The sequence below is a fragment of the Cygnus olor genome, chromosome 9 (genome assembly GCF_009769625.2).
Source record: "Cygnus olor isolate bCygOlo1 chromosome 9, bCygOlo1.pri.v2, whole genome shotgun sequence".
Lineage (NCBI taxonomy): Eukaryota > Metazoa > Chordata > Aves > Anseriformes > Anatidae > Cygnus > Cygnus olor.
Window position 1 is genome coordinate 9,944,733 of NC_049177.1, and position 18,993 is coordinate 9,963,725.

General features: G+C 44.4%; 1 protein-coding gene across 4 annotated transcripts in view; it reads right to left on the bottom strand.

Moving 5' to 3' along the window:
* PPP2R3A (protein phosphatase 2 regulatory subunit B''alpha) overlaps positions 1-18,993 on the bottom strand; it is a 58,219-nt gene that overhangs the window by 37,165 nt on the left and 2,061 nt on the right. For 3 of the 4 annotated variants that reach the window (XM_040567536.1, XM_040567534.1, XM_040567535.1), the window contains exon 2: positions 7,240-9,694. In XM_040567536.1, coding sequence (XP_040423470.1) covers positions 7,240-9,225 — 1,986 coding nt within the window. In that variant the 5' untranslated portion in view covers positions 9,226-9,694. Of the gene's footprint in view, positions 1-1,825; positions 2,431-7,239; positions 9,695-18,993 lie in introns of those variants that run through there. The other variant, XM_040567537.1, reaches the window with a different exon arrangement.

An 18,993-nucleotide genomic window follows, 5' to 3' on the forward strand; every position in this document is an offset into this window, starting at 1 on the left:
CCCATTTATTGCTTTCTTCAGAAAAGAGATTCTCTCCTTTTCTTTGTAGGGTACAGTGACTCAGCCTGGTTACTCACAGTCCACAGAGCTGACTTAATGTCTCCTTTCATTTTAGCTGTTCCTGCCTTACTGAAGTTGGATGATAACTGGACGCAGGCCATCCTCACAGATCAGCGGTTCCCCAGAGCTGATTTGTATCAACAACCCAAGACTTTCCCTTCTTTCCTTTCCTGAAGCCCTTCCCCACCATTACATCTTTCTGCTGCCTCTGTCCCACCTAGCAGGGGACTAAGAGCAGCAGAGGTTCGTTCACATGCACACGGCTCTCGCAGAAGGAAGGGGAGAGGCAATGAGAAATCATATTTCTGGATACAATTTTTTCCTACTGTAAATTGTAAACGCACCAGCAGAAGCAGAGTCCCATCGCAGAAAAACACAAATGAAACAAACTAAGCAACACAGGCTCGCAGAAGAACTTAGGTGGGAAGGGACACAAGGCTAGCTCTAAGCTTCGGTCAAGTTCCTCACGGCCTCATGCAGCTGGGTTTTCAAAACACTCGCCTCACGCCTCCTCTGAGGGACGCGCCTACAGATCTTAGCGTGCCCTTCCTGCCACTGAGGCACTTCAGTTCACGCCCCAAACCTTTCTGGAAGCCCTGCGGTGGGAACCAAGCCGCCTCCAAATCCAAAGGGCCACTTGTGGGGGGCCCTAACACCCCCCACCCCCCCCCGCAGCTCTTGTGCCCCAACCCGCGGCTGACACTGGCCGAGGGGAAGGCTGACGCGATGAGGAGGAACCTCAGGCCCAGGTGGCCCCACAAGTCTGGAGTTTACACCTCTGAAGAGACACACCGGCCGCGCCTGAGCCCACGCTGGGGGCGAAGCTGCTCGACGGCGCTGCGGGGTTCTCCTTCGTGCTCCCTGCCCAAGGCATTGCCGCACCTCATTGCTTCATGCAATTCTCCCCTAGGGAGTGAAAAAGCATGTTCCAGAGATTAACCTTATATACTGACTTTAACCTGGCACCAGAAGTCATGGAAATAAAACGTGCCCCGTGCTACAAGATCGTCCAGAGCTATTTTAAGAGCTATTTCTTAGGAAACAGCTGCACCGCTGATAATTTCACCTTTTTACTTCCTCACTGGGTCACTGACCATCTTAACAGAGACGAGGCCCATGATGGGGGATTTCAGCATACTGTGACCCCCCGTAAGTCAGGGTGGCTACCTGCCAACCTGCTGTCCTAGCACAAACTACTCCGGTCTTCCCCAGTTGTCCCAGAAAGCGAGCACAGAAGCTGGGATTTACCAAGAAACCTATCTTTGGTGCAGTTTCCATTTCTTTGGCTGCATCTCCTTCAACCACAGCCCACAGAGCCTAGGAAACAGCCCAAAAAAGCACCCTGTGATGGCAAATCTTTGTCAAAGCCAGGTAGGCTGGTCTGTACCCAACCTGGGCAGCAGAGACCGCAGCCCCTGTGGTACAGCAGAAAGCTGGGGTCGTTCGACATGCAACAAGAAATATTCAGAGCAATCACACAGAAACTGGGCTTTTCTTACGAAAACGCAGGGAAGACCTAATAGTCTTCCGCTATTTCTCCCTGTTAAATCACTGCCCTTGCCATTACGTTTTCCCCTTGTTTACAAAGACACTTTAACTGTGCGCTCTAAGCCTGGAAGGTTTATTTTTAAACCTGCTGGTATCTTGCTGCAAATAACTTTCTGCAAATAGACATGCCTGGAGGGGACACAGTTTGATTCTCTGATCCAATGAAAAATACAAAGCAACAGAAAAAAAAGTAAAAAGAAACGCCAAGCGCTCAAACCTGGGCCTGCTGGAATGACTTCAGCCTCTTCTTGAAGCGGGATGGAAGAACAAAATCACAGCCCTTCGCGAGGAAAGCTAGCTCCCCGCCCAGGTCTGGGTCCCTCCGCAGAGAATGCTCCTTGATCATCATCCTGCTCAGCTTCTAAGCTGGTGTTGCCCGCTCCAGAAGGGGCACAAGGACTCTGTAGGAGACCACGTCAAACCCAGTAGGTTGCTTTCTTGGTTTGGGTTTTTACAGGCAAGAAATGGCAAATGGCTTCCCGCAGAAGCATGCTATGTCTTCTCTCTCTTCAGAAAGACAACATCTAGAGATCTTGTCTCGCTCCTGAAGCCAGACCTCCCTTTTTTAACTGATATTCAACGTATCCTTCAGTACCACCAGGATCTTCTGCCTTCTTGTAATACTTTAATTGAGAAACATGATCTACAACAGAATCTATTTCCCTGCTGGCTACATGACAGACAATCTGTCCTTGGCTTGTAATAGGCCAGGGGTAGCATGGGAAAGGAAGCACCCACCACCACTACCAAGGTGCTAAAATTAGACGGGCTGCAGAAGGGGCTAAATATACCATCTTCCCCAATAGTTCCTACTTTACACGCTTCAGTGCTGAAACATGAGGTGCAAACTTGCATCAGCCAGACACAGCCAGAGCGAAGCCACACGCTCGCAGCCAAGACCCGTGCGCACACGATGCTGGTGGTTTGAGGTTTCTGCCTCTGAGGTGATGAGGCAGATCGGCACGAGCTCCACTCTAGACCAAAGGCTGCAATTTTCAGAAAACATCACTTTTTCCTTCTTGCCTAGAAAAAGCAAATCAGACGGTTTCTCCAACACCAAACAAGCACATAAGGATGATCTTAGATAATGAGCTCAGGCATTTAAAATGACTCTTAATAAGGTGGGTTTTTAAAGACATCAAAACACATCATCCTTTTTATTCCCTTTTTCCATAACTCTCACGAGGCAAAGGCTGCTCCCCAAGCCAAATGCAAAACAGTTCTCAGTAGATGATCTGCTCTTTTTCTACATGACCTTAAGCAAGCAGACTTCAAACTCTTGCTCTGACTTCGTCCTGGCCTGCTACAAGCGTGTTCTCCCTCACCTATAATGACAACAGCGCTGAACAGCGACCTACGTCCAGTTCTCACCCCACAAGATGACAAACACACAGTCCTGCAGCCTGCTTTCCTTCCTTGGCTTTAAGAGTCCTAGCTACTTTTGCCAGGTTACCTTCTGAGCCCAATAACAAAGAACATCATCTAAGTTCTAGCCTTGCTTTTATTAAAATACTGTATTTGAAATGGAAAGGTCTCACCGAGCCTCACCAGCAGAAGAGGATAAAAACTGGACCCTGTGTGCCTCTGATGTATCCATGGTGCATTCTGTATAGCCAAGAAGGACACCAGCTCCACATGTTCTCAAAACAGATTAAAATTCTCCAGCAATAGCATAACTCTTTGTTGGTTTTAGAGCCAATGAGGCTGAAAAACTCAACTTGTATCAGTAGGCTTTGTTTCAACTACCTTCAGATGCTCACTTTAAGATAAAAAAAACTTTGTGCAAGCAGAGCTTGTAACTGTCCTGTTTACAAAGTTTGTGGCACGTGGGCTAACATCTCCATGTGTGTTTGGTGTTGGTTCTTTTAATTCTTTAATTTCACTGCATTTCTTTTTTTTTTTTTTTTCCATTTCTGATTCCAAGATACTTTAACATCCAGTTACTACTTTCATTTATTTCAGTAACTACTACCAAACAAATAAAAAGTCTTTTCTTACCATTTGGGGTTAGAAAGCATGAGTAGCTAATGCTTGAAAAGAACTTAGATGTGCATACAGCTTAACTGACTGATATTACTAACATCTGATCAAAACTATTTATAATACACGTGGAGGAAACCTGATTCCCCAGAAAGTTTTCCATTATATCATGACTGCGTTCTGAGAAAATGTGATCATTTAACATCGGAGCTAAAGGCACTGTGATGTTGTAGAAGACACTTTTTACAGTTAATTTCCCCACCCAAGGTCCTCGAGAAGCATGCAATTCGATCTGCGAGACAAAGCACCCCGAACTAGGAAACGGCATGAGGAACGGGCAGGGTTATGAAGCTGGAGGCTCAACTTTAACTTTATAGGATTATGACGCAGCTTTAATTCCACTCGGAGCATTCTTGAGGCCACCCCTTGAGGCACGCAACAGACATTTTGACGTCTAAAAGCAAGGTGTGTGGCCTCAGGACAATGCTGTGGAACAGACTAAGCTGCAGACCCTCTGTTCCCCGAGGCACAGCCCCTGCCCAGAGGCAGCTGTACCTCCCATCCCACCCAACGGGAGCCCACTTTGTTCCACTACAAACCCTAGGCTCGTTTTCTGCTAACGCAGCATCTCGTACATAAGCACCAGGTGCGGCAAAAAAGGAAGATTCAAAACCATGCAATAGGAAGCGGAGGCAGGGGAAGAGAGGAACAGGAAGCAGGACGGCTCCTTCTGGCTCACTGCAGCTCAGCAGGCCTTTGACACGGGATGCTCACTGGCAGGCCCTAAAGAATAGGCCTCTTTTAGCATCGAACCCTTGTCGTGGTTCCTGCTCCCAAAATTATTCACAAACTTCACCCAACGGTTCTTAAAATAAAATGCATGGGCAGGGCTTGGAGCAGAGGCTTGCACTACCCAAACTTGATTCTGAAAGCAGAACGAGTGTGTGAGTTTCTTACAGGCTTTTCTAGGGTACTTTTACTGTCGTACTAGGTATTTTGCACGCATTAATTACCTAAACTCAAATAATTCATCAAACCAGCACACAGAGAGGTTAAGGTCAAAACCTTCCACCACTGACTTTTCCAAGGGCTTTGCATAAGACATTTGCCTCAAAAGCTAACCCCCTTTACCTTCCAAAAAGCCCCAACGATCAGCACTCCTGCAGATGGGGCCAGCCCAGCCTCTACTTCTTCACCACCCGCTGGTTTGAGCTGGCCCCACTTCCCTCACACCTGCCATGCCAGCCAGGCTTCACTCCTTACCTTTCTCCTATCTACAGGCAAAAAACACAGAAAAATATATTTTTTTCTGCTAGTCTTTCTCAGGCTAGCAAACATTTGTTGTGTTTTGGTGTTTTTTTTTTTTTTTTGCTATCCTCTAGCTAGTCAGATAGCTGACCTGCTTTCACTGAACCTTTTCTTTCAAAAACAATGTATAAAAAGGATCAGCACACAGAACAGGAAATTTTAAACCAAATAGTTGGTTTAGAGATAAGCAGCGGAAAACTGGATCTCAGAATGGGAAATGTCGGACAGTGTAAAAGCATGCCGAGCTTCCTGGCCTGCCTGGAAGAAGCGTGATGTGCTCATTATGGGCTCTGCAAAATTGATGGACTTCTTGAGTGTTCATTTCCTAGTTTCTAAATAGTTGGGTTCTGAAAGCAAAGAAGCGAGTAATTCTATTGTTCTGTGTGGATGATCATCGTTGTTTTTTTATGATAAAGGGAAAGGTCTGTTGCTGATATAAGTTAGCCCAGATTTCAACTCAGATAGGCCAGTCTGAGCCAGCAAACAGTCTGGTCTGAAGTGTCTTCCCCTTTTCTTTTTCCTTGCTTGAGGGATATTAAAACTGTCACAGCCTACATCAATGAAAGCCGCACTGCATTGTCATCAATATTAGATCTGGTTTTGTGTGTGCATGCCCGTACAACTATTTGATAACAGTTCTATGAAAGGAAATACAGCAAATACTTTTAAAACTGATGCGCACACCTGCAATACCGAATCAGAAACCCCAAGGAGCTCCAGCCAAACCCAGTTAGCTGCAAGACTTAGGGATTCCCCAGATGCTACATCTGCAGAGGGCCTTGCACCCACGACCACATCTACATAAAGCACACCGAACCTCAGAGGAAGGCCAGTATAAGCAGCAGTGCAGGGGACTTGTATTCACCCTGCTAGGGGCCAACCCACCGCCCAGAGGACTGGCGGCATGTGCACAGCGCTCAGCCCAGGCCCCTGGGTCCCCGGGACAGTTTTCTTCTGTGAGCTTTGGTTTCAGGCGTTGACACAAAGCAAAAGCCGAGCTGCAGCGTGCAACAGGAGCTCCTGTAATGCTGCTGCAGACGGCAGGCTGGGAGCAAACACACACACCCAAGACGTGTGGATGATGAGGGAAACAAACCAATAGGGGACCAGACTGATAAGCTGTTTGACAGACAGCATAAGCATATCCAGTTCTCAAGTATTGTAGAAAAACAGCCACAAAATACAGTGTCACACATGAGCAAACATTTTTGTTTCAAGTTCACAAGATAAAAAAAAAATCTCAAATACCCAAGGCAAGAGTAGCTATTAAAAGATCACATCAGAGCTTTTGGAGTCACTTAATTCTGCACTCTGAGGAAGAAGCCCTTCTGCCTTGCTGGAAATATCAGACAAGGTTATGCTTACGGTCTTCCATAAGCAAAGATGTACAGAGAAATATCAGAAACACTTGGAGAGTACCTAGTCTAAAACAAATAATAAATCCCAGTCATGTCAATTCGGTTAAATAACCCTTCTTTCCTCCCTCCCCCCTTTCAGAATTGCACCAAATACCTGTATTTTCAGGCAAACAGTTTTGAAGACATGCAAGTTAGGGTCCTGCTGGAAGGAGCTATGAAAGCTCGCTGCTAATCTGAACATCTTCTCAAGTACGTAAGTGGAAGGTGCGTTTTGGAAAGTAAAGCCCTTTATACTTTCTATGCATTCGGGACTTTGGCACCCTGTTGTTTTGAAAGTTTGGCACTAGCACTTTCCATTCGAAAGCAAAGGACTGGGCAGACAGCCTTGGCTCCCCTCTAAAGCAAGCCCCTGTTGAGAGCCTTTTCCTGGGAAAACCCGCTCCCCATGTGAGAGGCATGCCATGCAGACTCCACAATGACTCTGCACTGGGGACACTGGAAGGGGAAAAAAATAAATCTCCCTAGTTCCTGACCTTTGTGCCATGGAGGATCTCTCTTTAGGAACCAGCGATAGGCAGGACAAAGAAAGTTGTTGGAGCCTGCTCTGAGATGGGAAAGGGAGAGGTGGAGCATCCAGCTCTCATGGTGCTGGTGAGAGCCAGACCAGTACCTGCTCCCAAGAATAAAGTAGTTAGCTGAAAAATTCTCTCTCTATTATATAAAACCTACCTAAACTACATGCAAACTCAGCCTACAGGAGCACCAGCAGGAAAAGGACAAGGTTAAAGGTGAAACTGAATGTCAGGGCCCATTTTGTTTGCTCAGGTTTTGTTTCCTTTTTTGTTTGTTTTTAAATAAATACTACTGCTGGATGAGTACGTTATGCCACACTGCAGCATCCAATGAATCACTTAGCACCTGTAAATTTGTTTCCCACATTTTCCCATGTTTATTCTATTATCCAGGCAAAGGCTTGTTCTCTTACCTTAATCACTTCTGGGGCCTGCTGAATCAAAGCTGGAACATAGTCTCTGGAAGCAGCCCCAGCAGAGCTTTTCTGCCCCGGGAGGATGGACTGAGGAGGAGCTGCTAATGTTTCCTGAAGAATCTGCATCACTTCCTTCTCCTTGGACAAGCTTCCCTTGCCTGTCTGGAATTCCACCAGTTCCTGGGCAAAGTCCTCAATGCTTTCCAGAATACGCAGTAAAAGGGCTTTGTCATCTTCCTCCATTTTGTGGCCGTTGGTTTCCATGATTTGTGACAGAGGGGAAGTAGGGTCAACAGGTTTACTTTTGGGTTCAACAGCCAGAGGTAGTACCGGCCTACCCTGCAAGCCAAGCACCTGCAAACAGGCAGGTTCATTCTCATTTAGGGGTTCCCTAAAAGTACTCTCCATTTTCTGTGAGAAGCACTCCAAGTCCAGCAGCAGTTTATCTATCTCATCCTTATCTATCTTGCACGTCTGTTCTCCTTTGGAGACATCAGCCTGGGAACCACGCGATACAGAATCTGAAAGCGGCTTTAGAGGAAGTTTCTCAGAAGCACAGGAAAGCTCGTTTCCCACTCCAGCATGTTCTGGTTTAACATCAGCACCTGCGTCTGAACAACCAGAGAGCTGGTAGCTGCGCTCTGAACTCTCCCAATCCCCTTTCTCCTTTATTTTCGCTAATGCTCTTTCCCCATCCGACTCCTCCTCAATGTACAGAGCCTCAGCGGAAGACGTGCAGTCAGAAGGGCTTGTGGCTAGTAACTGAGGTAGAGCACAAGCATCTTTCCCAGCTCTGACACTGCTCTCCTGTGCGATGCCGTGAAGGGAGTTTGAGGTAAAGCTCACAGTACTTGTCTGGATGGACTGAGAGGTGCCCGTCACCTCACTCTGATCGCCTGCTGGTCTGAGAGGAACCGCGCCCGAGGATGGCAGCTGAATAATATCCTCATACCTAGGTGGCTGCTCATCTCCAAATATTGGGGAAAAGGGAGTTTGCTGCAAACCATGAAAACAGTTAACTAATTCCACCAAGTCACTAGCTTCCTTGTGCCCAGCTGGCTTGAGCTCAAAGGGCAGCTTTTTTAGGTATGAAGAAAATCTCGTCATCAAATTCATATAAATCATTTCTGAATTGGCCAGGGGATCACTGCTGTTCCCTCCACTAACGCTGTCTGCAGATTTCTTTTTGATGCAATGTTTTATTATGTCGGTGCACTTTTTCAGATCCTCCGAGCACTTGAGCAAGATGTCTAAGCACACCTTAATATCTCCACCAGAAGAACCATCCAGCTTGTGCTTTTCCAAAATTTGGGTAATGAAGTTTTCTTCAGAGAAAGAATGAGGTGAAAAGGGAACCACGGGATTCATGCTGACTTCTGGAGCATCGTTGCTCTCCTGCCATTTCTCCACAGGTGAGGGACTCTGCAAAAAGCCACAAGGAGGGCAGTTCTCATCATTGCTGAAGTGCCCATAAATCACGTCAAAATCAAATGATCGTCTGCTGAACGATTCTGACCGAACTTTCCTTCCTTTTCTGTAGGCCACGTGACTGGAAGAGTTTTTGAGTTTCTCAAAGGAGAATTCCTTTATTTTACCACTGGCAAGATTTATTGCCTCACCAGTAATGTCTTTTAAACTGCTAGAAGCTTGCACTGAAGAGCCCTTTTTGATTCTTGGATTATTTGGGAGGATTTGGTGATAGTCCTCATTTCCAGGCAAGGCAAGCCCATTTTCAGAAACAGGAATTTTATGGTCTTGGTTGGCATCTTGGACGCTGAGCTCAGCACACACGCTGTGGTGGGCAACTATACATGTGACTCCTTGCTTAAACAACTGGCAAGTGCCTGTGCAGTAATGCACGGTGTGCTGGAAGTGCTGGTCTATCACCACGCTGCTGTAGCAGTTCACAGTTGTGACCATAAGCTTGTAGGTTGCTGCCATAGCACGGATCCCACGTGGAAGTGAGGCTTCAAAATTCACCATGAACTTAGCAGGAAGCTTGCACCCCCACCCCTACTTTTCACAGCCACACCAAATTTAACAGAAACATTCAAATGTCAGTTGAAAACATTCAAACCACATGAGAAACTACTGGCTTGGAAAGTCCTAGTGAAGTCTGGAGTGGTATCAGCAGTACAGTTACAACAATTAGTGCAACTTGCATACGGTTTGACTTAAGGCAACTTGATTACTGTATTCCACACGGAGAGCTTTGCTGCTCAGAGATGCAGCCCGAGCTGCTCTGTTTCTAAGGGTCCAGGTAGAATCTCCAGAAGGCGTCATAAAATTCAGCCAGCTCTCAAGTAGAAGTGAAAGACAATGTTTTTTTCTTGGATCCTTCTCTCTTTTTGAGAGAATCATTAAAAGATAGATGATAATCAAGTAGCATGTACAGATAAAAAATCCACAGTATGCTTGTGTGATCCTCTTCTCACACTGGTAAGGTAGGTCCCTACAAGAAAAAACACAGGCAAAAGTCATTATGACTTACATATAACACGCAGCCTTGTCTGACATCAAACAAATGGCATCGGACCTTAACAACCAACATTCAGGCTCGTACAGAGTGTGAGTAGGCTGACATTTTTCCTTCACTCAAATCTACCATATAAGAACACTGCTAAGGAGCTAGCCTATATTTATACACAGGCTGTCTGTGTGTTGCTGTTTTAACAGCTCTATTTTAACCACTCATTGATTTTTTTTTTTCCATACTGGCTTTTTTTCCTCTCCAGACTGAGCAAAACATTACCTTTAATTCTAATGGAGCAAAACATTTTGATCATGTTGTGAATTTCTGGCTTTCATTTTCCAAGACCCTCTAATGATAAGGAAGAGAGCAGCAGAGAAAAGCGCTTTCAGAATTTCCAAACACTCTGGATTAAAAAACACTGCAAACAGCCTGGAGCAAAGCAGATGAACTCTAAGAATGCGTGGCCTTTTGTAGAGGCCACATTGGCTTCCATTAGCCTTTCACCAAGGTCTCTGGGACCATGGCAAAATATTTTAAGGCAGAATAACTGTTTTTTAGTCTCCTACAACCCATTAATAGGCTGCTGGCGTAGACACCAAGAGCAGAATGTAACAATTGTATAGAAGTTAAGGCTGTGAAAACTAGGAGTTGAAAGTTTTACACGTAGTGCAGTCACTTACAGCTGTATTTCCTATCATGATGGTTAAAATTATAACAGAAAGAACAAAGGCTGCTGAACTTTGTTATTAAAAGATATTAAAACCCCAGACTCAAGCATCTTACATTTTAAACATTACTATATCTTTCATGAACACATCAATAATCAAATTAGACCACCCCAATGGTATTCTGAGCACCCCCTATTCCTGCAAAGAAATCCATCTCACAAAACATAGTTAAATCACACTGCACTGCGGGTTTCTTTTGTTGTTTTCAAAGGTAAACACCTAGCACTATGCGAAAGGCCAGACCTGCATCTGACGGAAGGACTGCCCTCCATGCACGTTACTGCCACCTACCTTAGCTCCTAAGTCTGGATGGTTACAAAGGGAAGCACCTTAGAGTTTAGTCTTGTAATTAAGGACTGGGGATGGCACAAGACTGATGAATGTTCCCATTTTACCTGTTTTAAATCCTTAATTTGAAGGTGAGAAGAACCGATTTTAAGATTATTTGATGGAATTCCTAATGCGTCACATCTGCCCATTGCAATTAGTCAGAGCTACACACAGAAACCCTCTTGGTTTGCTCCATGCGTTATATAAAACATTGCAATGATTGCATTCAAGATGAGCTAGCAACTGCTCCAACTACCACGCTGGCATCTGTAACAGGCTGCCACCTGCCTACCGAGCACCACCGGCCAACCTGCCTGCTGTGCCAGGGCCAGCTTCACAGCCGCTTCTGTGCCTGCCCCGCGCTGCTCCTTCCTACACCCACTGGCACCACCCCAAAGCCCCACAGGCACAGGAGGGCCTTCCAAAGGGATGATCAGAGGTATGGGGTGTGCCCCAGCCACAGCCCTGAGTCAGGGGATAAAGGGCGTAAACAGAGCTGTTTTTGAACCCCGGGGTCCTTATCCCACCAAGCACAAGGCCAGGTAATAAGACTCCACACCCTGCAGTCACCAACTCTCAGGCTTCCCAATCAGGTGTGCTTAATGCTTTGCTGAATCACAGCCACAGTTAAAAAAAGTCCTATTGGCTCACCAAGGTGTTCATCTTCTAAGACTTAGTGGGCTTTGTTCAGACAGGAAAACCCATGCTTCCATGACTCCAAGAAGTCTAACCATCCCTGGACTCCAGGAGTCCTCTGTCTAATGCTTTGAGACACAAGGCTGCTGCTTGCTCTCTTCTGAGTCTCCATCAACTACAGACAAACTTCCTGGCATTTCCTGAAAGAGAACGTATACAACATTCAGAGAAAGCAGAGGTCATCAGAGCAGCAGAATTGAAGAGGATTTAATATCGCTCCCAAAAAAACATGGGACTTCTTCAGAGCTCCTTCCTCTCTCCCCTGTGAGGCACAGCAGGGAGACCTCTGTCACAATTGCTCGTCCTCTCTTCTCTCCTACTTCCCTACTGCACAATCTTTTCACCACCAAGGAAGAGTGAGTTATACCTAATTTGGAAAATAATTGCATCTTAATGAAGTTATTCCTTAATTACAAGGATGAGGTGTTAAACCTCACTGTCTCCTCCTGTATCACTCCAAGGAGTGATTTCCCCCTACACATGTACTCCTTGCCCTGGGACTAGGGCAGTTTCTCCAACCCTTTAAACCGTCTTCAAGCAATGAAGCCTTCCATGTCCTTATGGTTATTGCAGAAGTAGTTCTTTGGGGAAGAGGTCTCCCAGATTCCCTGCCTAACCTGACTCTTCTTCAGTTCAACTTCATAATTCAAACTGTGCCTGGCACCAACTTACATTTACTTGAGAAGAGGAGACAGCAAGAAGAACTGTTTAAGTGATTATGCCCTAAGCCACTGCCTGGCCTTGTTACGGAGAGTCAGCCCCTTCAGCTTTGGAACAAGACAGGCCCTTCAGACGTGCTTGCTGCATTCTCTAATCTCTTTCCAATTTGTCTATTTCTGTGGTGCTATCACATTCAGGAATCAACAAAATCCAGACACAAACTTGTCAAGGCTAAAGCAAGATTACCTCCTCCTCTGTGCTCAGACGTCTTCAGCACCTTTTACTGCTGTGTGTCAGTGAAAGAAGTAATCCAAGAATGAATATTAAGAACCTGATATCCTCTTTTTTTCAACCAGATTAATGTCTTCTCAGTGATCACTACTTGCCTTATTTTCACTGTCTGCACAAACACGCTAAGGTTATTTGAGGTGCTGGAGTACTTGCCTCCAGCTAAAGACCAAAAACCGAAAACCATCTAGGCAGCACAACTGCTTAGGGATGCGGAGGAGAAACTGTTTTTCTCACATTTTACTGGCTTTACTTGACCAGGGTTAGCACATGCTCAGCTCACAGCTTTATTTATCCATCAAACAGGATCCTGCATGTAAACCCAGTCAAGACAAAACCTTAGAAAAGTGCCTTCCTGTTACCAGATCTGGGAATCTGGTCTCAAATTCAGCTTGAATGGGCTTTTGTTGGGACTTTGGGTTGGTGACTAAACCCTACGATTTATGAATAGCAACAATGGAAAGCCTGAGCGCATTAAGACAAATTCGTACTTCCTCCTTTTCAGCCTGCCATTTTGTTCCAGTTGTGACTCTAGAGCAGCCCCCAGTTCAGATACACTGCAGACAGATTCTGTAATTAGGACTGCTGCCACGAAACCAGCTCCAACCCCGAGGATACAGGATTGGTTTCACAACGTAAACTGTGAATGAATAGGGCTTCTTGTGCGACTGCAGAATAATGCTTTATGTCTTTCCTATCTGCAAGAAGACAAGAATCACTTTACAAGGGAAAAAATTATTGCAGATACTAATGATATAAAAGGTTACTCTATAACACACAAGAAATTCTATTCATGTAAAGATTATGCTCGAGTTAAATAACTGAACAATGACAATCTGTAAGCGAGGGGACTGTCAGCCAGCACTCAGCTTACTTGCAAACTGCAATCTAGAAAGCTACGGAGCAGGCCTCTACAGGCTCTGAAAGTTTCAAAGTAGGCAAAAATCTTCCTTTATTTCTCTCACCAGTGCTAGCATCAACATTAACAGTAACCAGAAATGAGAAGCCACCACAATGCAGTATGGAGGAGAGCAGCTTCCCTTCTGCACCACGGCACAGGCGTGACTCGTAAACGCGCTCGTTCCTAGTGGAAGAGGCGGTGGGACAAGTACTCCGTTCGGCTGCTTTTGTCAAAGTACCAAAACCACCACCAACAAAAGAAAAATCAATAGCTTTGCCATTTGGCCAGACATCTGTACTGTAGCAGAAGCATCATCACAGCTATACGATCAGGTGTCTGGTCCTACGTCTTGGACAAGCTGGTGGTGCCAAAAAGCAGCTTAACTGCATCCCCCTTCTTTAGAAATGCTTGATTTTTGTTCACAGTTTACTGAAGAGAGCAGATTTGGCAGCGAACTATATTGATTATGGAAGACAACAGCTGGCAAATAAAGTGATGTTTTCTTGTAAAGCATAACTTTCAGCCAATCTTTGGTACTTTGTCAAATAATAGAAAAATAAAAAATGAATTCATCATCTACTGGTGTAAGTTCTATAATCCCCAAACGCACTACAGAACGGTAGTGGACCTTGGATGTATCGTTATCCTTCTTGGGCTCAAGTCAGAATACTGTAAATTATAAGATTAAAAAGCACACGTGCAAAGGCAGACTCAGAGGATGGAGATGAGAACAGACGAGGAGTCTCACTTTTTAAGAGAGCCGTTCAGCAGCTCCTGGAGGAGCTGGCGCCGTGCCCCGCTCCACCACAGCTGAGGACTCTGCTCACACACACGCACACACACACACACAAAAAAAAATCAAACGATTTGGCTCCTTTGTCCTTTATGTCCTATTTTTAAAGCTTATAATATTTGATATCTTTAATTGCAGCATGTATAATTAATCAAGGACAACTTTTTTTTTTGTACATAGGACTTAGATGGGAACTGCCTGCTGTGCTAACTCTTCAGCCTTCATGACCAGTGGGAATTTGGTGCACATGCACACGTTTCAGCTACAGTGAATCCATGAAGGATTGCACCTGTAGCAAGGCATCTTGTGTTTAGTTTTAAGAGGGTTTAGCCAAGTTCTTCCATGCTCTAGAGACTGCAGTGGACTGCTATGGCTACAGAACCTGACTTCCCTCATATCCCAGGCCAGATCTGACCTGGTCAAACAAACCTCTAAACCAGAGCATCTCAATACGCTCATTTCAAGATCTTCAATACTTATAGAAAAGGGGTCGTGATTTCCAATATGAGTATGTTCAACATCAGGTTCCAGCAAACACTTATCAGTCTTTCTTAAGCTGACTTAAGAAAAGCTTTCAGGGAGAGAGATTTCCTCACCTGCAGGTACAGACACACTAGGATCAAATTGCCTCTTGGCTTTTTCCAGGATTTGCAGGGACAGTCTGGAACAGTGATGTCTTTAAAGCCAAAGCTGTAGCCCTTTTACAGTGGCTATACGCCAAAACTCAGGGAATAGCATTAGAAAAGAAATTCTGCAGTCCCACGGAGCACTCTGCTGACTTGCACCAGCTTTCAGCTCGCAGGAGCGATGAAGTTGGGCGTGGTGTCCCTGGATTCAGCAGTCCTCAGAGGACTGCTCTCACATGTGCTTGGACATCTCCTGGAATCCACGGAAACTTTTTGCATCCAGAGAATCTTCTGACAACATTCCACCACCCACCAACTACTTTTGATTTGGCCACTCATCAGCTTCAGAATCCCAAGATCTCGTACTGAAACGGAGCACAAACACTGCAGTGGCTCATGTATCATCCACAGCACTCCTGAATTTACAGCACTCAGCACCACCTCCCTCAGCCATCTCTTTTCCAAGACCATTAGCCCCTGTTTACTCAGTTGTTCTTGTATTGGCACAATTTCATGCATTTGATCTTTTCACTGAGGCCCTCATAAGCTCTTCTGGTTCAGTTATGTACTTCTTTTTATGATGCAGGAACCCAAACTGCGCGCAATATCCACAACAGATGAGAACCACGTTCAGAAATGATTTTTTAAAATGCCTTTCAGAAATTAACATTATCACTATACAGTGCTTTCACCTTCCAAAACTTGCTCAGTGTTTTTCAGCTATGACATTCTCAAATGTCTGTTCTCTTAACCACCTGGGTTAATTCATATCTTTGTCCCTTTTTCTACTTCCTTCAAAAGAAAACAATGATGCTATTGTCCTTTGTGAAATGTGCAGAGACCTGCTCATAGAAAGCATTAAACAAGCGGCAGATAGTCACTCTTATTAGAGACTGAAGTTTTCATACAGTCTCATAAGAAATATTAGCAGATGACCAATAAGAATGATCCAAAGATTTTGACCAGCTTTTGTGTGAGGAATGACCAAGCAGCATTTCAGACTGAAAGAGAGGTGACTTTGGAAGAATATGATAATTAATGGTCTACTAAATCATGCATGGCATGGAAGGGGTGGATAGGATCTGACTGCTCACCTTCCATTCCAATAAAAGAACTGGACGTGATTGATTAATGCTACAGGAACCGGGCTAAAAACAAGCACGCATGCAGCAAACCTGTGAAAAGCCCATCAAAGGATGCTGTGGATGCATAAAGTTCTGGGGAATCAAGAGGTGCTGTTTTAATACTCCCTCTGTCAAAAATTTCCACCAAGAATCGTGAGAACCTCCTGAAACTGCAGTCATCTTTTGTTTCTGCTACCCTAATTTTGCAATTCTCAGCATATACTGTCACTTCATTGGTCAGTCTCTCTTCCAGATCATTTGTAACTGTGTTGAGCAACACAAGCCTGACTACAGATTTCCCTGGGACTCCACTAGTGATTACTCTTCACTAGAAAAACTGACAGTTCTTCCTACACTTTAACTAGGTATTAATTAACGAAAAACTTACATTCCTACTGCATGGCAGTTTATTTCCTTTAAGAAATGTTAATAAAGAACTTAAATTCTCTCAGGAAATCCATAACAAGTGGAATACTTGCTTGTTTATCTTTTACTCTTTCTTGTCAAACAGCTTCTGACCCCCCAATTTCACCAGCTGAAGCGAGACTTCTGCATTCATGCAGCGAAGCATGAAGGTCACTGCAATGGGAGGACTAATCAAGGCTGGCTTCCAAGTAGACATGACCTTGAGAGTCACTGTCTGTGGCAGGATGGTAATACTGCTTCGCAGTCAATACGGATTTGGAGAAGTCAATTTTCACACCAGGAAATCTCTGTTTCAGTAGCTCTACCTTTAAAAAAAAACACCCAACACTAACTTAAAAACAACCTCTCTGTTCACAGCAGCTGTGTAAAAGAAACCCAACACTCAAAAAGATTTGGTGTCAATAACAATGGTCTACACTGCTCTTGAAAATAAACTCGACACTAGACCCTGAACTATTGTTCTAAAATACTGATTTGGTGAGTGAACACCGAGCTACTCCATGTGATTCCTTCAGGTTATCTAGCACGCCAGCGCTGCTCTACCCTTCACAAGCATCAGGGCGCAGGGGCCCTGGACACAAATATACGAGGAACTCTGCTGTGAAGAACCGATGTACGGGCCTTGATAAGCTTTTTGTCCTGGATATCAGCTGGGGGAGTGGAGCAGTTACTATCCTCAAGAAAGATTTCACTCTCTTCAGTTTTTTCAGGAATACTTTCTTCAACTTTCCTTTTGCACAGAGACTTGGAACTAAAACTGACCAGACAGGAACGCGTCCCAGGAGACTGGTTTCCAGTTATACAAAGGAGACAGCAGGAGAGTAAAAGCTCACACAATTTTTGACATAATAACTCACTAAGTGTAAATAATTTGCCAACTAATTAGTTCTAACAGACACGGGGAGCAATATCAGTTAATCTTAGCTCATTTTGCAGGCCCCAATACACTAACAAACTTGTCAAAGCTTAACAAAGCACGAGTAAAAAAAACTGTAAGTATAAACCCTACTTAGTTATGCTGACAGAAAATAAGGTGACCAACCAGAAGACACTGAAGGTGGAAGAGATTCAAAACCACATAATTAGCAAGGCTCAGGACAGAGGTCAGAAAGCCAGCTTGATTAAGTAATGTGTCTCTTGACTGTTTATAACCTTATATGGCAAAAGATAATTTCATATTAGCAAGAAACATTTTTTCCTCTAAACAGTTAAGTTAGTGTTAACAGTATCCAATTAATTTTTGTTTTTTACAAATTAAAGTGATTTTTATTAAAGTGTTGAGAAAAGAAAGGAAAAGTTGTGTCCAAGATGGCATTCCTTCACTCGCAGATAGAGGTTACCATCTACAGATTTCCCAAAACCATCTTTGAAACTTACAAGTTAGGCGAAATTCCTCCTGCAGGCAGACTAAACCAGATTTTTAACTTCATAAAAATATTTTCCTTCATTACCCCTCCATTCATGGCTTAAATACTTCTCATTGCTGTCCTATCTGACAGGGTGCCTCATCTGTATCACATTATTCTATTCACTTATATCGAGATTGTGGACAGAGCTCTTTGTCTAAGGTGAGAATCCGTTTTGCCAGGGTAGCCTTGGTTGCCAGCCTGGCTCCAGCTGGAGTACCGTACATCTTCCGCAGGTCAGCAGTGCGAAGAGTGAAAATGCCAAGCTTGGGAGAAACGCCCCGGTTCCATGCTGCACGCCCATCCTCTCCTCTGAGGCATAATCACAGGAATAAAGAGCAAGCAGTCATTTCCACCAGTCATACCTTCCACAAGCCCATTCCTGCCAGCCTCCACTCATGCTCCGAAGACGAGCAGCTGTTGAAATGTAACAAATTAGGCCAAAAGGTACAGCATGTCCCAGCATTCAAACAGTCTGGCACTGCTACAGCATTTACTGCTTATGACTCGGATAAGCCGCACCAGAGGCACAGATCAGTGTGATCAAAGCAACAAGTAATTTAAGGAAGCTTAACTTTTCCATCCCCTTCCCTCCACCAAGGAAAACCAAGGGTGCTTCAGCCTGACCTCTCAGCAAGGCAGAGGAAGTCATTTCCCCTGTATCTTTACTAACCCTGGGAGCTTTACAAAACAAACCAAGAAAGAACTTCTATTCATTTCTCTCCATTTAAAAAGAAGCAGATGAAAAAGACAAGTGATACAAAGAAGAAACTGAAAACCTACCAAGTGTAAAGAATCCCATAATATAATTTCAGTGAACAGCAATCAAGGTTTACATTCATGAATAGAAATGAATATTTATTAAAATGAAGTAATTTTTAACAAGCTTGCTTACATGTGTGACCTCAGCTATCGCTTACTACATCCTGTTCATATGCTAGTCTGCAGAGTGATTAATTTCTCTTATCAGTATAGTATTTTAATGCTTCTTAAACATTACCTTATTTCCACAAGTTTTCACTAACGAGGGAGCATTATCTTCATTTTACCCGGTAAGAATTGTGGCAAAGAAGAGAATACATCAATTTTCAGTGCCTTGCCTGAACTGCTAAAGGCACGTGGCGTTACAGAACATTTCACACAGTCAAAGCACAGCACCTCCAGTTGCAACTGCCCCTACAGAGACTCTGCAAATCAGAATCAGGAGGGAAAGCACAACTGTAAAGTCTAAGGAAAGACGCTTATCCTGTAACACACCTGAACCCAGTTCTGTAAGACAGAACTTAACTGCCTTAACTAC